We start from the raw sequence: 23,713 nt of genomic DNA on the forward strand, positions 1-23,713 counted from the left end.
GAGAGGCGTCGGTCGCAGGGGCACCAAGACCGACTTCCTCAAGTTCACTTTAAGGTTGTAAACATCACTGTAGAGCTAGACTATTTCCATCAGTGTTGGGAGTGTCTCTCCGGGGTTCCGTAGGAAAAAGAGCATGTCCTCTGCATATAGTGACACACAGCCAACCAAGCCATCTCGCCACCGAACCTTGCATCTAGTTGCACGAGTGGCTCTGCAAGAGGGGGGAAAGGGGGCATCCCTTCCTTTTACCATGCTCGATGGGGAACCTGTGTGAGAAGGCCCCATTCACTCTCACCCATAGTGCATTGACTGAATCAGGTCTGCCAGTGATGAGTGCTTGCGTGACAGTTCGTCTGGTGTTATATGGCAGCAATTAAAAGATCTTTTGGAGCATGCGTAGGATGTGGAAGCAAGCAGTGCTTACTGCATTGACTTGTGCTGTCATGTTGAGCTGCTTGTTCAGTGGGATCCCCAGGTTTCTGGTTTGGTAGATTAGTGTTGGACCTAGCCCAATGCGGCAACAGGTAGTGTCTCATACGGAGGTCTAGTTTCATGTTGTTGGTTTTCATCCATTCTGCTATCATGGTCAAGCAGTTGCTGAAGCTGGTTCTGATGGTGTCAGTGTTTTCCTTCAGGGAGAGGATAAGATGGGTGTCTTTGACATAGAGTATGTTGATGCCTTTGGGATTAGATGGTGTTGGTGAGAGGTGTCATCTAGATGCTGAAAAGGATAAGCTGAGGGAAGATCCCTGAAGAACTTCTCAGATCACGATCTTGGACTCCTGCCCTATGATATTGTCTTCCCAGAATGTCTGTCTCGTGTAAAGTATTTCCTGTTTGGCTTTTTCTGCCAGTAGTCCAAATGTGATTCTTTTAACAATATTAAATCAACCTTCTTTCAGGTTTACACAAAATTTTCTTCTACCAAAGTAAGTGTCTGCTCTCATTTCTGTTTTTCCCTCTTGCTCTCACATTTGTGGTACATGTAACTGATGCATTTACTTCCAATCAATGTTTCTTGTGTTCAATAGTACTAATGTACTATAGTTTAAATATCTTGTTTTTTTTAAAGGAGTTATCATGTGTTCATAAGATCTACTGCATCCTAAAGAGCATTCATTATCTCATTCTGCTTTGGGCCATTGATTGATATCCTATTAGAGTAATCCATTTTATTACCCTAGTACAATTGAATTCCCCTTCTCTAATCACAATTGACAGGATTGTTGTATTTTGTCTGTGAAATCCATGGTAAACTGCACATTACAGCTGGAGGAGAAGGCAGGCCACAAGATTTAGAGCTCCAATCTAGCCGGAGTTCCCAGGATACGCTGGTCTCGGACAGGAGGCAGATCCTTTGCTTTCCTAGGCACAAAACTGTGGAACAGCCTTCCAGTGGCCGTCAGGCTTAATACAGACCTACTTTCCTTTAGGAAAAATGTGAAAACTTGGCTTTTTAATTATTAATCTGGGTCCTTTTTAACTCTTAGACATGGCTATATGCAAATCAGTCTGACCCTGTGCCTCATGGGAACAGTCCAGCCCGAACTGCCAAGCCATGTCTTCCCTGGACCGGAAACAAGCTTCCGAGGACCGGTTTCTGGCATTCCAGCCGTCTTCAGCCCGGCTTGCTTGAATCCAGTGGCAAAGTGAGCAAGGGACTCACGTCTGAGCATACCCTGCCACACTTATGGCGGCCAAAAGCGGTACAAACCCTTGTGGCCCCTACACTTTTTAGCCTTGCTGTTGATGTGCTCCTTTTATAATGAATAGGAGGAAAGTAGCTAGTGCATTTGCTGATAAAACACGTTCGAAAAATCATACACTATCCACTTCTATTGACTCTTTTATTTTTTTAGCATAAGCAATTGGGGCCTTGGATGTTCTAATCACAGAGGCATAGAGATGCCTTAGTAGTCCAACTGTGAATTCTTGCCCCTCAAATGATTGTTAGCAGAGAGAGAGAAAATGCAGTCCTCAATACGGTTGTGGCAAGAATCCATCCGTTTTGAATCCTTATGTTTCCATCATACCACTGTTGATTGACACTGAGGATCTTGTCTCTAGTGTGATTCCTGACAAGGAGTATGGTGGCAACTCATTCTGTAAGGCCTCCTTAATTCTACCCAATGTATGTGATGTGATCCTACCTCGGCCCTTACTTTGGAGTCTGGTCATTGTTTGCCTTGAAATGAAGAGTATCTGTTCATTCCATACCTAGGATATTTTCTGCTTTTGAAACATTTTGTGATCATCTTTTTCAATGACTGGACTCTTTAGAAACTAAGGTTGTCGGCCTGAACAAACCAAGTAATGACTTAAGGACTTGCAGGGAGCTACCTGTTTTCCAGGTCCAATCTGATACCTTGGCTGGGATTGATCCTTCAATTCTGGTGCCCATTCTTACTCATAACAATGCAATTAACTCTGGGGGTGCATCAACAGATCCTATACGTGGTCCCTCTTTGCCTACTGATGTACCTACAAAAGTAACAGCCACCACAAGCAATATTTCATCAATGGTTAAGAAGGGTGTCAATCAGTTGCTTTTATTGTGAATTTACCTACAGAAGCAGACTCATTTTGTTATGGTTTTAACTAATGTGTCTTGCCTAGAGGCTAGGATTTTTTTTGGATAAAATAAAATAAAAAATTACTGGCTTTGTAAACAAGATAGTGAGTTTCACCACGTGGCTGATAATACTGTTTTCGCCGGAAGGGTCTGATGGATAGAGGATTCTGTTAAAATCTACAATGTGGATTTTGTAGTTATTATTTTCGGTCACCCTGCCCTGTGTATGAGTTATTTAAGGCTTTGGAGTTTGCCGATTACTTCAACACTGACCTCTGGGACTTCTTTAGACTGACTGATTTTGGTAGGCACTCACTGCCCACGGTAGTTCACCATAGGACTAATATATACATTTCTACTTCCAATCATTACCCCCTACCCCCGGAGGATTTGGGGTCTTTTGATTGACTTTATAGCCATTGCAGCTATGAACCCTGTGCCATTTGTGCTGGTTAACGCACCACTGACTCATTCTGCATAGTAGCTACTGGTGGCGATGTTCTCCATTTAGAGATAACATCTAATTTAAGTATTATTGGGTGCGCTACCAATAATAACCCAGTTGATCTGTATGTTCCCATTTTATTGTTTGGAGATCTTGAATATATCAATATTCTTGGTCTGTTGCTGGATTATCACCCAAACATAAAGAACATGGGTGGGTGGATTTTATTAAGTTGTTTAACATTGTTTCAAGAGAGTGTGTCTACTACACCACTTATTTAGATGGACTTGCCATGTTTTTTACTTCAGCAGCGTCTTCTCAATTTGGTTGAGTGGAAGGAAAGATGTTTTAATACCTTGGGTTGTAACCTCATCGAATTGCTGCCAGGCATCTTCGATTTGACTTCCCAATTCAACAAGGAATCATTACGTAGATAATGTACTTTTAACATCACTATTTTTTTTGTTTTCTATTCTCAATTTTGGTAAAGGTGTAATATAGACAATCTATCGACCTCATTAAAAAGGTTTCCCAGTTGTTGTCAGAAAATGTGTTACACAGGGGTCTTTCCTTTCGAAACTTGTTTTAAAGAGTAATTTTGTTGACATCCATGGTTTGGCAAATCATGCAACCAAGCGTAATCCCAACTTTACTGGTTGGGGTTGTACAAGTATATTAACTATATCTTTATTTATATTACTTTATTGAATACATGTTTTAATGCTTGTTTAAAATTAATGCCTTTTAGCAATCATAATCCACTCCTTTTGTCCTTTAAGTTATCTAGTAGTATTCACTGGACTCCAAATTGGTACATGGGGTTTTTGAAACCAAAGAGGGTGGACACAGACTAATATGGGATCGGGTTAACCCAGATGAAATTTTACAAAGTGTAGTTATGAACTATCTTTTTCACTTTTATTTCGTTTTACATCTGTCCAATAGGAAAAGACGTGTTGTTGCCTGATTCATTCCAGTGGATATGAAGTTATGTTAAGACCTAATTAACTAAGAATCATGTTTACGTTGTTGAGAAAATTGTTAATAGATGGTTTACAGGTGCATTTTCGAAGTCCAATAGGAACCTGAAAGAAGCCCTCACAAGATTACCAAGAGACAGAGGGGAAGTGGTAGTCTGTTGTCTGCAATATAAAGAAGCATTAAGTATGAGTTGAAACAAATGTTGAGGATGTCCTTGTGGCCAATATATTCGGCAATACCAGTTCTTTCTGAAAGCTTGATAACTCCGATGTTTTAACCTGAAGAGGAATGTTGAATTAAAATTTGACAATTATGTCAGAAGACTGAGTTAAGTACTTTTCCAATATATAAATAACAAGACTCCCCTACAATACATCTCGGGTTTTATTAATTACTACAGAGTTCTACCCAACCAAGCATGAATAGGATTTTTTGTTATTTAGAAGTCAGAGATGCAATTATTAACAATCCTTCTATGAAGGCCCGTAGGCCAGATGAGGTCCCTATGGACCTATTTAAAAGTAATTCAGAGTTTTGGGCTCCAGTTGTCACCAGAGTCTGGAATGCAGTTAGTGAGACTAGGATCCCTGAATCTTGGTCACAGTTTTCATAATTCCAGTTAATAAAGAAAAGTAAAAGAGGAGACACATATTGCAATAGTCCAATTTCATTAATCGACTTTGTAGTAATATTTGTAGTAATAATAGCTGGAAGGGTTATCATGGAATGTATACTAAACTGGGCAGAGGAGAAAGGGATTTTTTCAGAGGCCCAAAATGGTTTTAGATCATGTTTGGGTACCACAGAGCAATATCTCAATTTCCACCTTTTGGTAGAGAAGTACACCATGGTGAAAAGAGATTATCTTAATTTGGCTTTTATGGACTTCAGCTCAGCATTTGACCACGTCAATAGGCCAAATCTATGGTCCATACCTGCCAATCTAAGCATAGACTTGGGTATCTTATTATTTTTACAGCATCTGCATTGTGCCCTTAATTCTAAGGTCTGTCATACCACAGAGGGGAATTGCACAGGCTCTTTTAAATTGGCTGGGCGGGGGGGGGGGGGGGGGGGGGGAGGGGTGTGGGGGGGGACGGTGTCAAACAGGGCTGTTCTTAGCACTGATTTTTATTTTAAGTATTAAAGATTTTGATTGTATTCTTGTTGCTAAATATAAAGATATCCCATGTTTTGGCGGATTTCTTTGGCCGATTTTATTATATTCTGATGATACTGTTTTATTGGCTAAGACCGCCAATGTACTAAAAGAGCTTCTGGAGGGTGTTGTCTCTTATATGAATGACCAGGACATTAGAACATATTTCAGTAAGACTTGTGTGATGGTCACAGCCAGTATATTGGTCAGATCAAGATATTTTATTGTAAAGGGTGTAACGGTTTAGAAAAGGTTGAGGCTCTTCTTTTTTAGATTCGGCCTGTGATGACCAATTCTTCTAGAATGAGCTTAAGCAAAGGTAATTTGTACGATCATTTACATCTCATTTTAACTAGGCACACAAACTGGGAAAGCAACATATTCTACATATGCTAACTTGATATAAATCTAAATTCGTTTCTGTTATTTGCTATGGTGACAGTGTTTGGAGTTACATTAATACTGGCCGTTTACTGATGGAAGAAAATAAATTCTCTAGGCGGTATTGTCCATCCCACAATCAAGCTCACATTACTCTTGTAACAAGGAGCTTGGGATTCCCTATTTGACAGTTACAATTCTTTTTCGGTTCATTTATTAAGGGTATCCATCATGGATTAATCTGTGTGCCACTTTAAATAGGTAGGTCATCAATGACCTATTAATTGAGGGCTATAGTAAATCAAGATAGCTCAGTTGTGTTAAATACCTCTGCTCTGAGTTTAGCAGAGACAATGTATTTGATTGCTCAGAGTCCATCACTAAGAGGGACAAGCAAAGGGCAAAGACTACCTTTTACCAGCTTAAAGATCAGAAGAGAGACTGTCTCGAGCTGAGAAAAACAACAGTTAAATCGTATATTTTGTTTAAAACTATCCCTTAAATAGAACCATATCTCCGGAATATCTTTGATTCTTGGTCTTTGCATTTGCCAACCCAGTTTAGATTGGAACTTGTGCGATATATCTGTTTTCCTCTAGGAAGAAGCACATCTGACAGTGTCTGTTGTTGTCTATGTGACAATATAACTCCACAAAGCACCATGCACCTTATGATGTTCTGCAAATTCTATTTGGTACCATAGAAGAAGTTTCTCACACGTTTTCTGTCACAAAAATTGAAACTTTGCCCATTTAAGACCTGCACCTTTTGTTTACATATGCTTGCCTGCCCCCTAGTATGTTTATCTGCTGCTACTGAAAAACTGTAAAATCATATTATCTGATTGTGACAGTGTACTTTCTATATGCTGGTTCTATATGAGTGTGTTTTACGGTATAAGTATTCTATCGATCATGCTTTTTAAAAGCATTTTACACAGATGTGTACTTTAACTTGTTAAAAGGTACTGATTTCTTTTTAGCATGCATTGCTTTCAGTTGATGTCTGCCTACTGTTATCTAAGTCCAACAACATTTTGAAATGTATATTGTGATTAATTCTCTGTTCTTATTTATATGTTTTTATGGTTGTTTGTAACCGAAGAATTATGATATGACTGTATTCTTTGTTGCTAGCATAGACGTGTACATGATTATCATAACTCTTTTTTATAGTATGGAAACAACGTATGACCTTGCCATAATTTTTCCTCATGATTTTATGTCCTTCCCGTTCCTTAGTTTATTTTGTCAACAAATCCTCTGAGTAGTGATACGACCTTTATCCTCTTCGTTGGGCTAGTTGGATCTTTACCATTTCTTGAGATGCAGTTACCTTAGTAGGCTACTTTACAATCTGATAGTCATTACCACACTTGTATTCAGATAATTATTTTCTGAATTGATCTAGAGCACGAATGGTAGGGGATATGAAGTGAATATATCCAGGGGCAACAATGCCTCGCTATGCAGTCTATTAATATAAACATTGCTCCATTGCCTGACTGTGATACAGGTAAACTTCTACACCATTCTCGAAATATGGAATTTGCAGCAGCCTCTGAGAAAGCAAACACTTCAAGGAAATGTATGAGTTCTTTTATAAGTCCTGAGTAGTGTACATTCACGGTTACAAGTAACAAAAACTCACAGCTGTTAGAAATACAGTGAAGTTGGGAGTCATACTGGTCATGGTGCCAACCACGGTTTTGGATAACGAGCTTTCTATCACGGAGTAGATTAAGGTTGCTTGTTCAAATTGTTACAAAACAAGCTTTGGAGGTTTCACAAATGTCTTTCATCACCAGCTCAACAGGTGCTTATTTCTAGGGGATAAACAAATCAGAATCGTATACATTCTGGAAAGGAGACAAAAACTCTTGGCAAGAAATGTTATAAAACGATACACCAAAAGAAGGTTTCTCACTAAATCGCTGGAAATGCATTGAGTTGATACAGCGTTATTTTGTGTTGAATTTGAGATTTGAGGCCGTTATATAATGCAAAAGAATACCATTAATCATAACTAACATAAGGAAAATAACATCTGAGAAAGTGAGCGAAACCGTAATATCCAGAGATGAGCCTCTTAATTCATGACTAAGGCTCTGATGTGTGATAAGGCAGCCCACAAATAGTGGGTGCAAATTGCACACCCGCTTTTTGCAAAAATTCCAGATGTTTCGTGATGCTGTCTATGTACTAATAGGTTATGTCGCAGAAGGATCAGTCATGAGTGATCGCAAAACGACCTGCCCACTAAATATTCATGAGGCACTTCATTTGCTTCTAACTTAGGGATGGTGGCCTGCAAGTAATAGCAGACTACCATCTCTATGTTGACACTGTCAAACAGGAAATCTTTGTTCAAGCAGCCCCTATTCCTTAAAGGAATGGGCGGTGGTTAAATACTTAAAAAAAATAGTTTTCCTTTTAGGGAGACATTCGGAGGTGCGTATATTGATGCCCTGGACAGCTGCTTCCTTCCTGTAAGGCTGCTAGACACAATACCCAAGGAGAATACTGTCCAACTAGGACCTGTTCCACTTTGTGAATGTGACCTCAATCAAGGTGTCCTTAATTCTGCAATCATTTGAGACGGAGATTGCAGTCACTAGCCATTGATGCATCTGATTGAGATTTGCCCTTTTCACACACCTTTTGAATTACAGTTTGGATGGAGTCACATAACCACATTTGTGGTTCTGAAGGGCTTTTTCAAATCTCAAAAGGGATTTAGTACATAACATATGGTAATTTTGCAATCTTCTTTTGCATATTGCTTGACTTGACAGCCTACCTGAAGAAGGAAAATAAGGTCTTGTTATGTCTGATGACAATTCTGAAATTATGTTCTCTGACTTGAAATTCGCTGGTCTCGAGCAGATAGTCTAATTTATGACATTTCTCAGAGATATAGTGGATGTATTTAATTTGATCTGTATATGTTCCCAGGTGCAGAGGTTATTCTTGCATGATCTCCGCAAACCTATTTATGCTGATGATACAAAATCTGTGACTTATTGGTTGAAAATGGCACTTCTGAAGTGGAATCCACAGATTTCAGAATGGCTGATGGATGTAGCATGCGTCTACGGTGGCTTGGCTCCTGGATATTAAATCCATTCCTTTCACCTAATCTTGTCAACTTGGTGTGGGCGTTTCTTTGTTCACTGATTTGTCTGATTTAGGGATACTCCTTTCGATTGGATAGTACGGTCATGATGAAGGGATAACAGCATCGCTGCGGCGGCTTTTCCCGCTGTGTGCGGAGTTTTTTAAAATGCCGCGTTACATGACGAGCTCAGCTCGTCATCAGCATACGAGCGTCGTAGCTGATGACGAGCTGAGCTCGTCATCAGCATCGAAGGGGTTAATATCAATGGCTGAGATAGCCAGAATAACTAAGACATTCGTTGGCCACACTACAACATTGTCCTTGATCTCTGCTGTTCACATGTAATCACACAGACACACACTTACTCTTTAGGGGGCACGCATATTACCATGGCCTGGTATGGAAATCATGTTGAGCCTGCCTTGTGACATTCATTGGTTGTTGCTTAAGTGGCAACAACAAATCTTGTTGAGCTTGCATTGAAACATTGGTTGTTGCTAAAGTGGCTTAGAGCTATCGTGAGAAAAGAAAGCTGTGCAAGACAGTTCCATGCTGCCAAATAGTTGTATGTCTGTGCTCACTTTGAAGTCCCCTCCAGTTGTCAAACCCCCTTAAAAGATTTGGAAGCTGCCCAACATAAATATTAGCCCTCTTTTATAGAATGCATTGCCTTCTAACTTCATATCTATTTAGGATTGTCAGTTCTAGAAGCATATAAATAATTCCTGTTCCATAAAGTATTTGTGGAACCATAAATGTTCTTTTTGCTACTATCAAACTATTATTTTGTGTTTGGCAATTTTGTACTAGTCAAACCTTGATTTCTGTTCAGTTAAGGTTAATCTTTAAGCATTGATCACATTTTGCAAGTGATCTAATGGTATTCCATTTATTTTGTTTAGCAGTCATTCAAAATGTTCTGGAGAATTTGAAGTGCAAACTTCCTCTGGTCATTTACCTGCTTCAGTATAGAAGCCTTGTATTCTTCAGGCAGAATTCATGGGTGCACAAGTTTAAAGGGCTTCTTGCCCAACTAGTCCCAGGTTGTCATGCTACTATGTTGGCTCTCTGAATAGCTGAACAAGTGCTCAGTTAATAATACATTGTTTTTCCTTATGGGTTAGTAGTTCTTAGGCTTCATGCAGACTTTCTGCTTATGGCAGTTTGGGAACCCCGATTAGTCACTCTTTTTGATTGCTAGTCTTCTTTTCTCGTTCAGCCTAGCTCGCTGAGAATGGTTTTCCTGATCTCTTGTAGATGTTCTGGTCCACTCAGTAGGTTGTTTGCTGTTTATCTCTTCTGCTTGTTAGCATTCTCCATCTAAATGAAACCTCTCAAGAAGGATTGGGGTCTGTATTGAATGGTATTCTTGACTGTATAGGCCTGGACTTTTCTTTACGTATTCTTTGGCTGAAATACATTAGTTTTTGGTTTAAGACTCTGTTTGATATTGATGTTCTTACCGACCCCGAACTCGTGGTAGAAATACCCAAAAAAGAGATCAAACAAACTTTTTTGATGTACAAAAAGAAAGGGCGAGATGAGGTATATGGCAAGTTAACTACTGTAAAGTTCTATAGAGAACTTAACTTACCATCGGGGTTCCAAGCCTATCTCCTACATGTCTGCCGCCCATCTCATCAATATGTTTTAACTCGCGTCAGGTTGGGTATTGTACACCATCTTGTTGCGTTCCCAGTACAGAAACAGAAATCTGAAACCCCCTGCCCTTGTGACAATGTTTCACGCCAGAGTTGCTGCCATTTCTTACTTTTTTGTAAATTTTATCATTTTTTAAGATTAAGGTACTTAAAACCTATATTTATTAAATATAATATACGGTCTTTCAAGAATGCCCTTGTGTTATTGTCAGCTTTAGAAAATGTGGACATATGTTTTTTTGTTGCCATTTATATTTTGAAATGTACAGCTGCCAGGAAAAGTATTGTATTGCCATGATTTCTATATTCCTGTCTGTACTTCTCCAAACGTACAGCTGCCAGGGTGAGCACTTTTTTAGCAGTGTTCAATTTATTTTTAACCCTGTCTGTACATGTTTTCTTTTTCTTGATTTTTCATACTTTTATCATACAGCTGCCAGGAAATATTTAGTGCTGTTATATTTCTATACTTTCCTGTCTGTATCAACAAATTTTAAATCAAAAATTTTCATGTCCCATGATTTAGGCGGGGGCTTGTTGTTCAACGTACAGCTGCCAGGACAAGCATTTTGTGCCAATTTATTTATTCCTGTCTGTACGATTTTAACTTTTAACTTCTATTCCTTTTTGCCATCTTCATGTTTTTTAATTACGATCCAATGTTTAAACGCTTGTCAGTATGTGTCCTATCCCCACATGAATTATCTTGGATTCCCCTGTATAAATTTTGTATTTTATAACAATTTTTAATGTAATGGATTGATTTCATGTTTTGCTTGTATGATTTGTTTGCAAATCGAATAAAAGCTTTGAAATTGAATTGAATTGAAATTGAATGGTACTCTCCCATGACCAATTATGCTCCCTGTTAAAACAAGGACATATCCAAACAAAGCTGAAGCATTTACAGAAGCACTCTAGTAATATTCCTATACATCACTAAAATCAGTCTATCTGGCTGCATCTTTGCCAAACACTACTGCCTCTACTGCCTCTACTCTGATGGCTGAGATGACTCAAAGGTTGCTTAGAGAAATACTTTGGAGTGTGTTTTTCACTTAACCACTTCCCCACTCATCCTTGTAATGCTTACTTTTAATGACAATGGTCCAGGTACTTTACAAATAATTGTTACTTAGCCTTCAACACTGGTTCCTTATTCTGAGCATACCCTTCCGATTTACATGTGACCCTGCCGTCATCGCCCTCCTAGATGGAAAAGAAGACTGAAGGGTGCTTGATGGTTCCTCAGTAATGAAACAATGGCACAAAATCCAGGGCTATTATAACCTTTTTACTTCACATCATCTGCATCTGTTTTAGGTGGCTCTTGATATTAAATAGGTTGAGAATTTAAAGGTTCGAGGCATGTGGGCTGCTGAATTCATATCTGTGCATAGATCGCCGCGTAGTGTTGGGTCCGGATGATTGCACATTGTTGTCCTGGAAGAGTCTTCGAAGTATCACGAGATAGGTGGCTCCTCCCCTGGACTACAGTGCGCATGGGCATCGACTCCATCCCCAGATTGTTTTTTTCCGCCATTGGGTTCGGATGTTTTTCGGTTCCCTCTGTCGGAATCGATAGTTGTTTGACTTTCTTTACTTGAGACCAAAAGGTCTTTAGGACTCGCGTCGGTATTGTTTATCGTTCGGGTTGGTTATTCATCGGCTCCGAACACCTGCTGTCCTTCCGCGTGCTATCGGCGCGGACGGGCCTACACGACGCTCCAGACTACTTCATCATGGAACGAAGTCCATTTAAGAGGTGCCCAGTGTGTGCCTCAAAGTACCCGCACATCGATGTGCACCCAGTGTGCAACAAGTGCTTGTCACCGGACCACGACGGAGGCCAAGTGTATGGCCTGTTCCAAGTTCCGGTCGAAGAAGACTCTCAAGCTACGACGGGCCGCTAGACTGCAGGCCCAAAGCTCGGCACCCCCTCCGGCGAACATCTTCGAGGAGGATGTTGAACACGACACCATCCAAAATGTCTCGGACTCTGACCCGGCGTCGGAGGTCGAGGAAAGCTACGACGCGGAAGATGAGGAGTTCGAGGAAGTCGTCGAGGAGGTAGGGGACGACGACGGGGCCATTGCCACCGTAGAGGATAGCTCGGAGGAGGAGCTTCCTCACACTGACTCCGGGGCCAGCCACCATTATGAGGCCCAGGTCGAGGGATCGCCTTCGGGCCTTACCCAAGACCTCGATACCCGTCCCACGGCTCCGCCTTCCGGCCCGGCCACGGACATTGGTGCAGCACCGCTCCAGGTGCAGAAACTGAAAGTGAAACCGTCGGTGTCGACGCCACCAGTATCGAAACCGAAAGGGCAAGTCGCACTGGTTGGATCTAAGGCTTCGGAGGCCTCGGCGCCGAAGAAACCCAAGATGGCCGTTGAGCTCAAGAGCCACGCCAAAATGGCCGATCTGAAGACTGCGGTGTCGAAGGCGAAGGCGCCCGACGCGGCTGCGTCGGCGCCGAAGTTGGTCGACGCTCTCAAAAGTCGCGTCGACGCCAAAAAGGTCGATGACCATAAGAAGGCCCCAAAGAAGCGCCAGGACGACCCCAAGTCTCTGGCTGCACCGCTTCCGGTTGACAAGGCGAAGGGGGGAGCTGTGTCGGCTCCAAAGACTGCGGCCTTGGTCGCCGACCCTAATCCGGCTTCGGAGGACCCTCTCGAGCCGGTCCGTCCCTCTGCTTCGTTTACCAAGAAGGTCACGGAGTCCCTTCAGCGTATTCGGGAGGGGGCCGCAGAGGTTAAGCCGAAGAAGACTGTGTCGCCCAAGCCTCTGCAGAAACCGGCGAAGGCGCAGACGCCGATTCTTTTCACGCTGCCGCCTAGGACGGCGCCGAAGGCTTTCACTGCGAAACCTGGGACCGGAGTGCCCTTAAAGTTGGCTTCGACGCCGAAGGCATCGTCGGTGGTTCCAAACCCACGACACCGGCCACTGGCGGAGGAGGAGCGTCGAGAGGTGGTCATCGACGCCAACACAGGCAAGCTGTCTCTCCTTAAACGGAAGATCACGCCGGAGCCAGCGTTGGAGCACTTCCACATCCCACTTAAAAAGAAGTTGGACTCTGCGGGTACCTCTGCCCCTATGGAGCCTGTATCTCCGCATGGTCAGGAACTCTCACCCACTCATTCCAATGCTGGGGAGGGTGATGGAGAAGACGAGGATGAGTATGCTTATCCAGTTTACTCGGACTCAGAGGATGTCACAGAGCCATGGTCTGCTGGGGGAGACCCTGGGGACCCCCATTCGGGACACGAGCCACAACTTTTTGCTGCAAAAACTTCCCCAACAGAAGACTCTGCGGCCATCAACGCTCTAATTGAAAGGGCTGCAGCCAATCATGACGTCGACCTCCATGCAGACCCAGTGGATGTCGATTTTCTTTTTGACACTTTCTCAGTGGCTGAAAAGACTGTCAAGACACTACCAATGCTCAAAGGAGTGTTAAAGCATGCGCCAGAGGTTTTCAAGGAGCCCACCCGGGCAAGAGTCATTAATCCTCGTATTGACAAAAAGTACAAGGCAGCTCCCACTGATCCGACGTACATCAAAGGACAGTTGCCGCTTGACTCTCTGGTTGTCTCCAACGCACGTAAACGAGCCAACTCACAGACCACGGGTGATGCTCCTCCCCCAGACAAGGAATCAAAGGTGTTTGAGGCATCATGGAAACGTATTGCTGCGCAGGCAGCCAATATATGGCGCATATCCAACACGCAGGCGCTACTTGCACGCTACGACAGGGCACACTATGACACTCTAGAGACCCTTCTACAGTACTTACCAGATCAGTACAAGGAGGCTGCTGAAATGTTAATTCAGGAGGGAAAACTTATCACTAATGCCTCAATTAAGTGTGCTCTAGATGTAGCTGATACCGCCTCGTGCGCAGTAAACACGAGCGTTCTACTGCGCCGGCATGCATGGCTCAGAATCTCAGGCTTTAAACCGGACATTCAGACTACCATCCTAAACCAAACTGTCAATCCTGACCACCTGTTTGGGCCAGAAGTGGATGCCACCCTCGAAAAGATGAAAAAAGACACTGACACTGCTAAATCTATGGGTGCCCTGCAGTCCCAGCAGTTTCGGGGTGGTTCCTTTCGCCGCTCCAATAACAGAGGCACCTCGAGGGGTCAGGCGTCCCAATCCACGCAATTCTATAAAAGTAACACCCAATCCTCATATACCAACAAGGGTCGGGGTGGATACCGTGGCAACAACGTCAAAGGCAGAGGGCGTGGAAATAACAGCTCCAGGTCCTCCATCGCCAGCAAGCAGTGACGCCTTGTCACTGCCCCTCGACCACGCAACACCGGTCGGGGGGAGACTCAAGCAGTTCCTGCCCGTGTGGAAGTCCATCACCACGGACAGGTGGGTCAGATCTATTATCCAATACGGTTATTGTCTGGAGCTCACATCCACTCCACCCAACATACCTCCAAAATGCCGTCCTATGTCCGGCGAGCACTTGCACTTGTTGCAGCAAGAAGTCAATGTCATGCTGCAAAAAGGGGCAATAGAGCTCGTTCCACTGCAAGAAAGGGGTACAGGTGTTTACTCCCTGTACTTTCTCGTTCCAAAAAAGGACGGATCCCTGAGGCCCATCCTAGACCTCAGACCTCTCAACTTATACATTCTGTCAGAGCATTTCCATATGCTCACTCTGCAGCAGGTTCTCCCACTGCTTCGGCAAGGGGACTTCCTGGCAACTCTGGATCTCAAGGATGCATACTTTCACATTCCCTGCATCCTTCTCACAGAAAGTACCTAAGGTTCACCATTCAGAACCAGCATTACCAGTTCAAGGTTCTGCCTTTTGGGGTCACCACGGCGCCCAGGGTCTTCACGAAGTGCCTAGCAACGGTGGCGGCGCATCTAAGGCGTCAAAACATCCACGTCTACCCTTATCTGGACGACTGGCTCATTCAGGCACAGTCGAACCAGCAGTGCGCCGACCACATGTCCCACACTATTCACCTTCTGCACGATCTGGGGTTCTCACTGAATTACCCAAAATCCCATCTCCAGCCCGCCCAAATACGGCAGTATCTGGGGGCGACAATAAATACTCTGGCGGCCACTGCGCAGCCAAATTCAGTGAGAATCAACAGCATTCAGTCGCTGGTCCAAAGATTCAGACCTCAGCACTCGCTTCCAGCAAGAGTGTTCATGCAGTTGATAGGCATGATGGCCTCCTGCATCTCCATTGTCCCGCACGCGAGACTACATATGCGCCGCTTCAGGAGTGCTTAGCACGTCAGTGGACTCAGGCTCACGGGCAACTGACAGACCTAGTGTTGGTGAGCGGTCGGGCATACACCTCTCTGCATTGGTGGAATGCACAAAACCTTTGCAAGGGCCGACCGTTCCAGGAGCCTGTGCCACAGATTATCCTGACGACGGACGCTTCTCTCCAGGGTTGGGGAGCGCATGTACTCCATTACACAGTGCAGGGACTATGGACTCTACAGCAAAAGAAAATGCACATCAATGTGTTGGAACTGATGGCGATCTTCATGGCCTTAAAGGCGTTCAAAGTACATCTGTGCAACAAGGTCGTGTTGATCCGGACGGACAACATGACGGCCATGTACTACATTCAGAAACAGGGAGGAACACACTCTCCGCAGCTGTCTCATCTGGCTCAGAGCATGTGGAAGTGGGCCATTCAGAGGGACATCTTCCTCATGGCAGAACACCTCCCAGGCAAGGACAATCAGATGGCGGACCTGCTCAGCAGGCAAAGCCACCAAATGCATGAGTGGGAGATACATCCATCGGTACTCCAGCCGTACTTTCAAAGATGGGGTCATCCAGAGATAGACCTGTTCGCCACAAGGGAGAACGCAAAATGCCAAAGCTTCGCCGCCAGGTTCCCACACCCGCAATCGCAGGGCAATGCGATATGGATGAACTGGTCAGGCAAATTTGCGTACGCTTTTCCCCCAGCACCCCTGATACCGCTGGTGGCACGCAAGCTCAGGCAACACTCGATGACTCTCATCCTGGTTGCTCCAACGTGGGCTCGCCAACCATGGTACACCACGTTTCTAGAACTGTCCGTGGTACCGCATCAAAGGCTTCGTCTCACACCCAGCCTTCTGACGCAGAGCCATGGCGACATTCAGCACCCGGATCCGCGACAGCTCAACCTGGCGATCTGGCTCCTGAAGTCCTAGAGTTTGGCTACCTTAACCTTCCTCCCAATTGCATGGACATCATTCGGGAGGCAAGAAAGCCCACTACTAGAGCATGTTATGCGGCCAAATGGAAGCGGTTTGTCATTTATTGCGCAAACCACAACATTAATCCACTTGATGCTTCCATTCAGAACATCATCTGTTACCTGTTCCATCTATACCAGTGTAATTTGGCATATACTTCCATCCGCATTCACCTGTCTGCGATGGCCGCATACCTCCAGAATAGACAGCACCTTTCACTTTTCAAAGTGCCTGCTATCAAAGCTTTTCTGGAAGGACTCAAAAGGGTCATTCCACCACGGACCCCACCAGCTCCAGAATGGAACCTCAATGTGGTTCTCACAAGACTGATGGGTCCTCCCTTTGAGCCACTACATTCTTGCGAACTTCAGTTCTTGACTTGGAAAGTGGCTTTCTTAGTGGCAATTACATCGCTACGGAGGGTTAGTGAGCTGCAGGCCCTCACAATACAAGAGCCATTCTTCCAGGTTCATGCTAACAGGGTAGTGCTCTGCACTAACCCTAAATTTCTACCCAAGGTTGTGTCTCAATTCCACTTAAACCAAACAATTGAGTTGCCAGTGTTTTTTCAAAATCCTGAGTCACTGGCAGAGCGGATGCTCCACACCCTTGACGTTAAAAGGGCCCTAATGTATTACATTGATAGGACCAAGGATTTTAGAAAGACTAAGCAGCTTTTCGTTGCCTTTGCGTCACACCACAAGGGTAACGCTATTTCCAAGGCTGGTATTGCTAGGTGGATCGTGAAATGTATTCAAATCTGTTATGCGAAAGCTAAACGCACTCTTACAATTCCACCGAGAGCCCACTCCACCAGAAAGTTGGGGGCCTCTATGGCCTTCCTTGGAAACATTCCCTTAGAGGACATATGTAGAGCAGCCACATGGTCTACCACACATACATTTACTAAACATTACTGTGTAGACGTGCACTCCAAACAGCAGGCAGCTGTAGGGCAGGCTGTTCTCAAGACACTTTTCCAAACTGCTGCAGCTGGCACGGGCGGCCGCCGCTAATGGAGGGACTGCTATGTATTCTATGCACAGATATGAATTCAGCAGCCCACATGCCTCGAACTGCAAATGCTACTTACCAGTATGCATCTGTTCTTGGCATGTAGGGCTGCTGACATTCATATCGCCCGCCCTCCTCCCCGGCGCCTGTAGCAGCTGCAGGATTTACATATCATTTCATGGCATGGTCATCATTCACAAGGTTCACTCCATCTCGGCCACAATGGCTAAAAACAATCTGGGGATGGAGTCAATGCCCATGCGCACTGTAGTCCAGGGGAGGAGCCACCTATCTCGTGATACTTCGAAGACTCTTCCAGGACAACAATGTGCAATCATCCGGACCCAACACTAGGCGGCGATCTATGCACAGATATGAATGTCAGCAGCCCTACATGCCAAGAACAGATGCATACTGGTAAGTAGCATTTGCATTATTCATCCAGGGCCGTCGCTAGGCATGGGCAGCGTGGGTGGGCCCCAAGGTTTTCCCGGGCTGCTGCAACACTACTCCTTGTCGTTTCAGCAGGGTCACAGCCCACCCACTTCAGGGGTCTCCTGTGATAGTGCTTTATGCACTGGACTAAATGTAATGTCAATCACAGACAACTGTAAACAGATTATACACGTCACTACACTATGATTAGTTAAACAGCCCCTTGCTCCAGGGGTATAGAAAACAAACTGATCATGATGTGGCTTGTGCTGATCACAATGGCGGGTCTGTCCACCCTCATCCTGAACCACTTCACAATAGGGAGCTCCTGCCTAAGTCTGGCTTACTCCCTCTTGCAGCTACTAACGTGTTCCAGCTGCCACCTGTACCAACCTGAATCTTACTGTTGATTTCCTATCCCTGATAGCCATACGAAGTCCACTTTAGGATATGTAACACAATTTACCCCAGCATTTTTAAGTAAAATGGAAATGCTCATATTACGTGCCTGGTATGACCTAGAACTTTTACTCGTTGTATGTGGGGTCCCTCGAACTTCTTCCGCTCACTATTTGAAACCCATATTAAAATGCCTGCTCTGGAAAGTTTGTTTGCCCCATTTTCTGCAGGAATAGTGAAAGCCATGTATCCATCTCCATTTTACATACAGTATGTGCCCATGTTTGCCGGTACAGAAACAGACCAAAATAACCCACAAATGTTTGCTTGCCTTTTCCATGTAGTTCGGGAGGAAAAAACTATTTGGTTCCAAATTAAACATCTAAGATAGACTGAAGTCGTGGGATTTACCTCAGTCAATGTACAGAGAGGTGAGATAGCAGTCGCAAAGGGACTTACTGTTGGCAAATAAGAATGAATACAACAAATGAACAAAAAACAGGACATTTATAGACTCTTTCATTTAAACTAACTCTAAAAAGAAAGCCTCATTCTGGTAAAGAAAGAACAAGAGCTATACACATTCATTCAGAAGGACGGGGCTCGTGACTGAACTGGAGTCTAAAACGAGCAATACAAAAAGAAGCGGAAATCCAGAAAGAACATACTCTGCACTCAGTTCAACAACTGAGACGTAAACACAAAGAGGCATTTTACTCCTATATTTCAAAGAGCAGACACAACAAAGACAGATAGATACTTGTTGAAGATCTCTGCCAAGTAAGCAACTTTCAGATGCAGCAAAGAAAAAATGTGCATCTTTCTAGGACAAAAGACTGCAAAACGGCTGTCCTATGTTACATCCGGTTATGATGTTAGACACGAAATGTACCGACACCGATGTACGCCGTTCAACTCCTTTGTCTGATGGTTATAGCTGATTTACTTTCTCTGGCAGTAACGTTAATTTAAGATTCAAATAGAGAAGAAGTGGGCGATTGAATGAGGGGCCAGACAGAGGAAGAAAAGTCTAGCCCGCAAAGAGAGCGAGACGGATACCAGAAAGAGAGTAAGAGAGGGTGTGTCAGAAGAAGAAAGGGGGGGGAACGGCACCGAAGCAGAGAGATAGACAATGAAGCACAAACACACATACACAAACATATATACATTTATATATTAGAGAGAGGAGATGCACACCCAGTGGAGTAGAAGGTATGGTAGGAGAAAGAAAGGAAGAGACAAAGGGGGGGAAGGGAGTGGGGGGGGGGGGGTGGAGAGACATGCCCAGGACGGTGCTTTCAGAGTGTGAACGCTGAAATGAGTGCGAAGCCCGGGAGTGGGAGCGCAAGAAGGAGCGAGCATGTTTTATTCTCATTGCAAGACAAATTGAAACCACAGTGGCTCCCGTCCCATCAGAGCCAGACTCCATAAAAGCGCCCGCCTGTGAATCCCAAATGAGCAGCAGCTTGGTTGCCATGACAATAGAACTCCGACATGCTGCTTACGCGAAGCAGCAGCTTGGTTGCCATAACAATAGAAAGCTTGGCACAAGATGGCGTCGGACTGTCCACTGTCCGTACGTACACGTGCCTGTTAGGTTTGGATGAATGGCGAGAGCAGCCATCTTTGTCCATCCGTACGCGTGCATGTAAAGCTTTAGAAGAATCGATCGCAAAAGGCACTTGCATGGCGAGGGCAGCTCATGAGCTGCTATCGCCAGGTGAGACCTAAAAATGAGGAAAGATGGACATCATATGGGGCCTAATGTGCCTGGATATACAGGTATTTGAAAAATAATTACTTTGGGGTTTATCAGAACGAGAGCTGCCTAAAAAATTATCTAGAATATGGAGTAAACTTAACACCATGTTAGATATAGGGAGATCATATTCATAATATATTACTTCGACAGGGATCATTTTGCATTAACAAGTGAACGAGACAAAGATCATATCAGATGATGCTCATTATTCTTTAGAAAAAAGAGGCAAACATTTTAATTGTATTGAAGTTGCTACCTGCGATTTAACAATTTACTGAGCATAAACTAATGCAAACAATGCTTTAAAACCTGGAATTAAATGTTGGCCGTGTGCATATGTTCAAGTGAAAGTAAAGCAATCAGTTTAAAGTTTAAAATAGCTCTTTGATTCAAATTAATTAAAATGTGTATGGTTCTTTTTTTCCCTTTTTTAGAGGCTACGGACAGAAAACAGGCTTTTGAAACAACGTATTGAAACCCTAGAAAAAGTGAGTATTACAAGATCTTGTTACTTTAAAGAGAATTTTATTTAGTTTTCCAAATAACTTTTCGTACTTCATGGTAATCCACCTATAATCTTCTAAATGGTTATCTTTTGCCTAATTAATATGTGGAAACTGCCCTCTCATCTGCAGTAAATCTGTATTGTTGATTCAAGGTCATTCTCTGAATGGAGTTTTTTGGTAGTTGATGTATACCTTATTTTTATTGGTGTTACTGCTCCAAGTTCATTTGTAAAAGTAAGATTGCATAACTTTAAATGTCAGAATACAATTCTTGAATAGGTTTTACTTCAATAGATTACTAAAGTGGATTTTTCATGAAGGCTGTAGATCAAAGTCAAATGTTGACGTATCCACTTTGAATTGGAAACTGGGACTTCCTAATTGGTGATATGCAGCTTCCAGCTTCTTTTAAAAGGTCATTTCAAACAGATGTATACATAAACAATTTTGCTGAAAACTAACAGCTACCTGGTGACTGAGCACCCACTCCTTCAGTCACAGAAACAATTCTACTACAGAACAATGTAGACGTATCAAATAGTTTGTCTGGGCACCGGATTGCCCAAGATGTGATATCACTGGAAACCTAATATGAATGCAGTGCAAAAATGTAATCTTAAGCATTCTTCAGCTACCTGATCTTAAGCACATGGAGCCCTAGATCAGACCAACAATCCTACATATTGGATTCAGACCACCTACTTACCTTGACCTTCTGAGAAATAGAGGTTGGGTCGTGTTTGGAGACATTCTAGAGCTATTGAGTATACCATTATCAGTTTGATCTGTGATTGTTATGCATCAGCATACCCCTGTGTTCGAACCTGTATAGTTCTGTACCAACTTCATCAGCCAGCCTTTTGTAAATGTATGAGTCTGTATTTACTACTAGTTGTTAAATTAAATGGTTTTGTAGTGTTGACTGTGTGTTGTTTGGCCCAAAATGTTACCATCACTTCTAAAGCTAGTGAAAGGTGTCTGCATACCCTGACCATGGTGGACTTATAAAAGAACAACTCAAAAATATGTTCACATTAGTGACTGTGCACAGTGCTGCCAATGAAAGTAATGCTGACCCCTACACGTGTAGGCGATTCAAGCTTGCGGTCAGAGTACTGGGTATTGTGCTGCATTTTGCTAATTCATTTTCCCTAAATAGTACATCACCATGTGCCAGAATTCGAGGACCCCTGTACCAAGGCTGTTAAGCTACAAAGGGTGTGTCCTGCATCATGGCCTGTGTCTACATATTATGGGCTACTCTATATTTGTGACCCGATACCTAGGTACTTTTAATAAAACCATATATTTGGATTTTGTATAAAGTGTTGTGCTGTCCAAGGCTGCTTCTGAGGACGGTCTATACAGTATTTATCATCTCCACCACTTGTGTGTTCTGACTATAGCAGTTTTAACAATATCTTAATGATTGCTAGAGCCTAGCATGTGGAGGTTTTGCTTTGATGGACCCTGAAACTACAACTTTTGTGATTGGGTGGAGCTAGTAATGGTAGTAAAAGTTTACTTGGGGATATCAATCACAAATATTTAGTTTTGGGAAGTTGACTATCAGTAATATTGTATTTAATAATTTAAATTACGCAGAATATTACGTTTTATCAGGCAAAGCTAGTTTCATTTGTAGAGCTTTTGTAAAAGCGCGGGTAAGGCTGGAGTGCCTCCAAACTAATTTTTGAAGCGACTTCTGGCTTTCTTTTCAAAACCAGACCGATCATTGTTGAAGTATTCTAAACGAATATGTAGCATTTGTACCCAAAAATATTTTACCAAACTGAAAGCAAAATAATGCAATTTCAAGACATTTCTGGCACCTATTGTCTGTTGTGAACCAATGTGTATTGTAGGTAATGCATTGCAAAGGAGATATTAGTGAGACTCATCCAAAAAGGATGGTCACAGAAAAGGTGGATACGGATGTATTTATAAAATATTTACAGTGCACACATTTTTGGCACTGCCCTTTATATTATACAAAAGAATCATTTAACATTTGGGATTGGAGTTTAACCCACGTTTTCATAAAAGGACACATGATTAATTTGAAGCACTTTTGCTCTGGCTGACTTCTCAAAATAGTTAATGTAATATCTGCACTACAGGAGCTTTATTTTTCCTTAATTTCGTACATAATAGATGTATTATAAGGAAACGTTAATACATCATTTGGCTCTAAAATGAGAGTGTACATACTCCCAGATATGGCTCAATAATGCTGCTACCATGTGCCTAGAATCCCAGATTTTGTTACTTTTGGAATTGTGCTTCGTATTCGTTTAGCCACTCCAGGGTGTTTGGGAAGACTTAAAGGGATCTAAGACCTGGTAGATGAATAACAAGAGGTTTGATAGTCCTTAATTGCAGGGCAAGCAGTTAACAGTTGTTAGCAGAGTGCTTAGTCTGAAGAAAACAAGTAGCAGCACCAGAGATGTTTTTTAGGAGGTGGCAGCCGCATTATATATTACCCGCGTGGTCCATTACTATACCTATTGTTAGATATGACTCTCCATCAATGCCCAACTAGGGTGTGCCCATATGCTTTTCTTTATTGCCTCTCGGTACACTTCATGTTGCTTGCCCCCACCTGTGCCCTCCTTCTTTTCTCTTTTGTTCATTCCCACCCACCAACACCTTCCATTTCGTTTTCCCTCTTTCCTTGTCCCTCCCATCCTTCTCCTTGTTGCTTACTCCTCCCTTCTGCGCTCCCATTCGCCGCTTGCACCTCCCTCCAGTCCTCCCTTTTTTTTTTGCTTACGCCTCCTTCCCGCCCTACCCTTTGTTGCTTAACCCCTTAACTGCGGGGCTAATTCCCCCGCTGTGCTGGGGGGGATGGAAGGGGGCGCGCGCAGCGCCCCGGTGCTCATGACGAGCTCAGCTCGTCATGACCACGCTCGTTCCAATGGAACGCCCAGCACAACAGGGGAATTATCTCTGCGTGGGCGCGGCGCAGCTGTCATGACAAGCTCAGCTCATCACGAGCACACGGCCACCGTGGCTCATGACGAGCTGAGCTCGTCATGAGCA

At 43.4% G+C, this 23,713-nt stretch overlaps 1 protein-coding gene across 5 annotated transcripts in view; it reads left to right on the forward strand.

Annotated features, from left to right (window-relative positions):
- The window catches only part of EVI5 (ecotropic viral integration site 5), a 1,064,947-nt gene that overhangs the window by 520,676 nt on the left and 520,558 nt on the right, over positions 1-23,713 (forward strand). For all 5 annotated transcript variants that reach the window (XM_086953930.1, XM_086953933.1, XM_086953929.1 and 2 more), the window contains one exon: positions 20,600-20,653. In XM_086953930.1, coding sequence (XP_086810056.1) covers positions 20,600-20,653 — 54 coding nt within the window. The remainder of the gene's footprint in view (positions 1-20,599; positions 20,654-23,713) is intronic.

The sequence above is a fragment of the Lissotriton vulgaris genome, chromosome 1_1 (genome assembly GCF_964263255.1).
Source record: "Lissotriton vulgaris chromosome 1_1, aLisVul1.2, whole genome shotgun sequence".
Lineage (NCBI taxonomy): Eukaryota > Metazoa > Chordata > Amphibia > Caudata > Salamandridae > Lissotriton > Lissotriton vulgaris.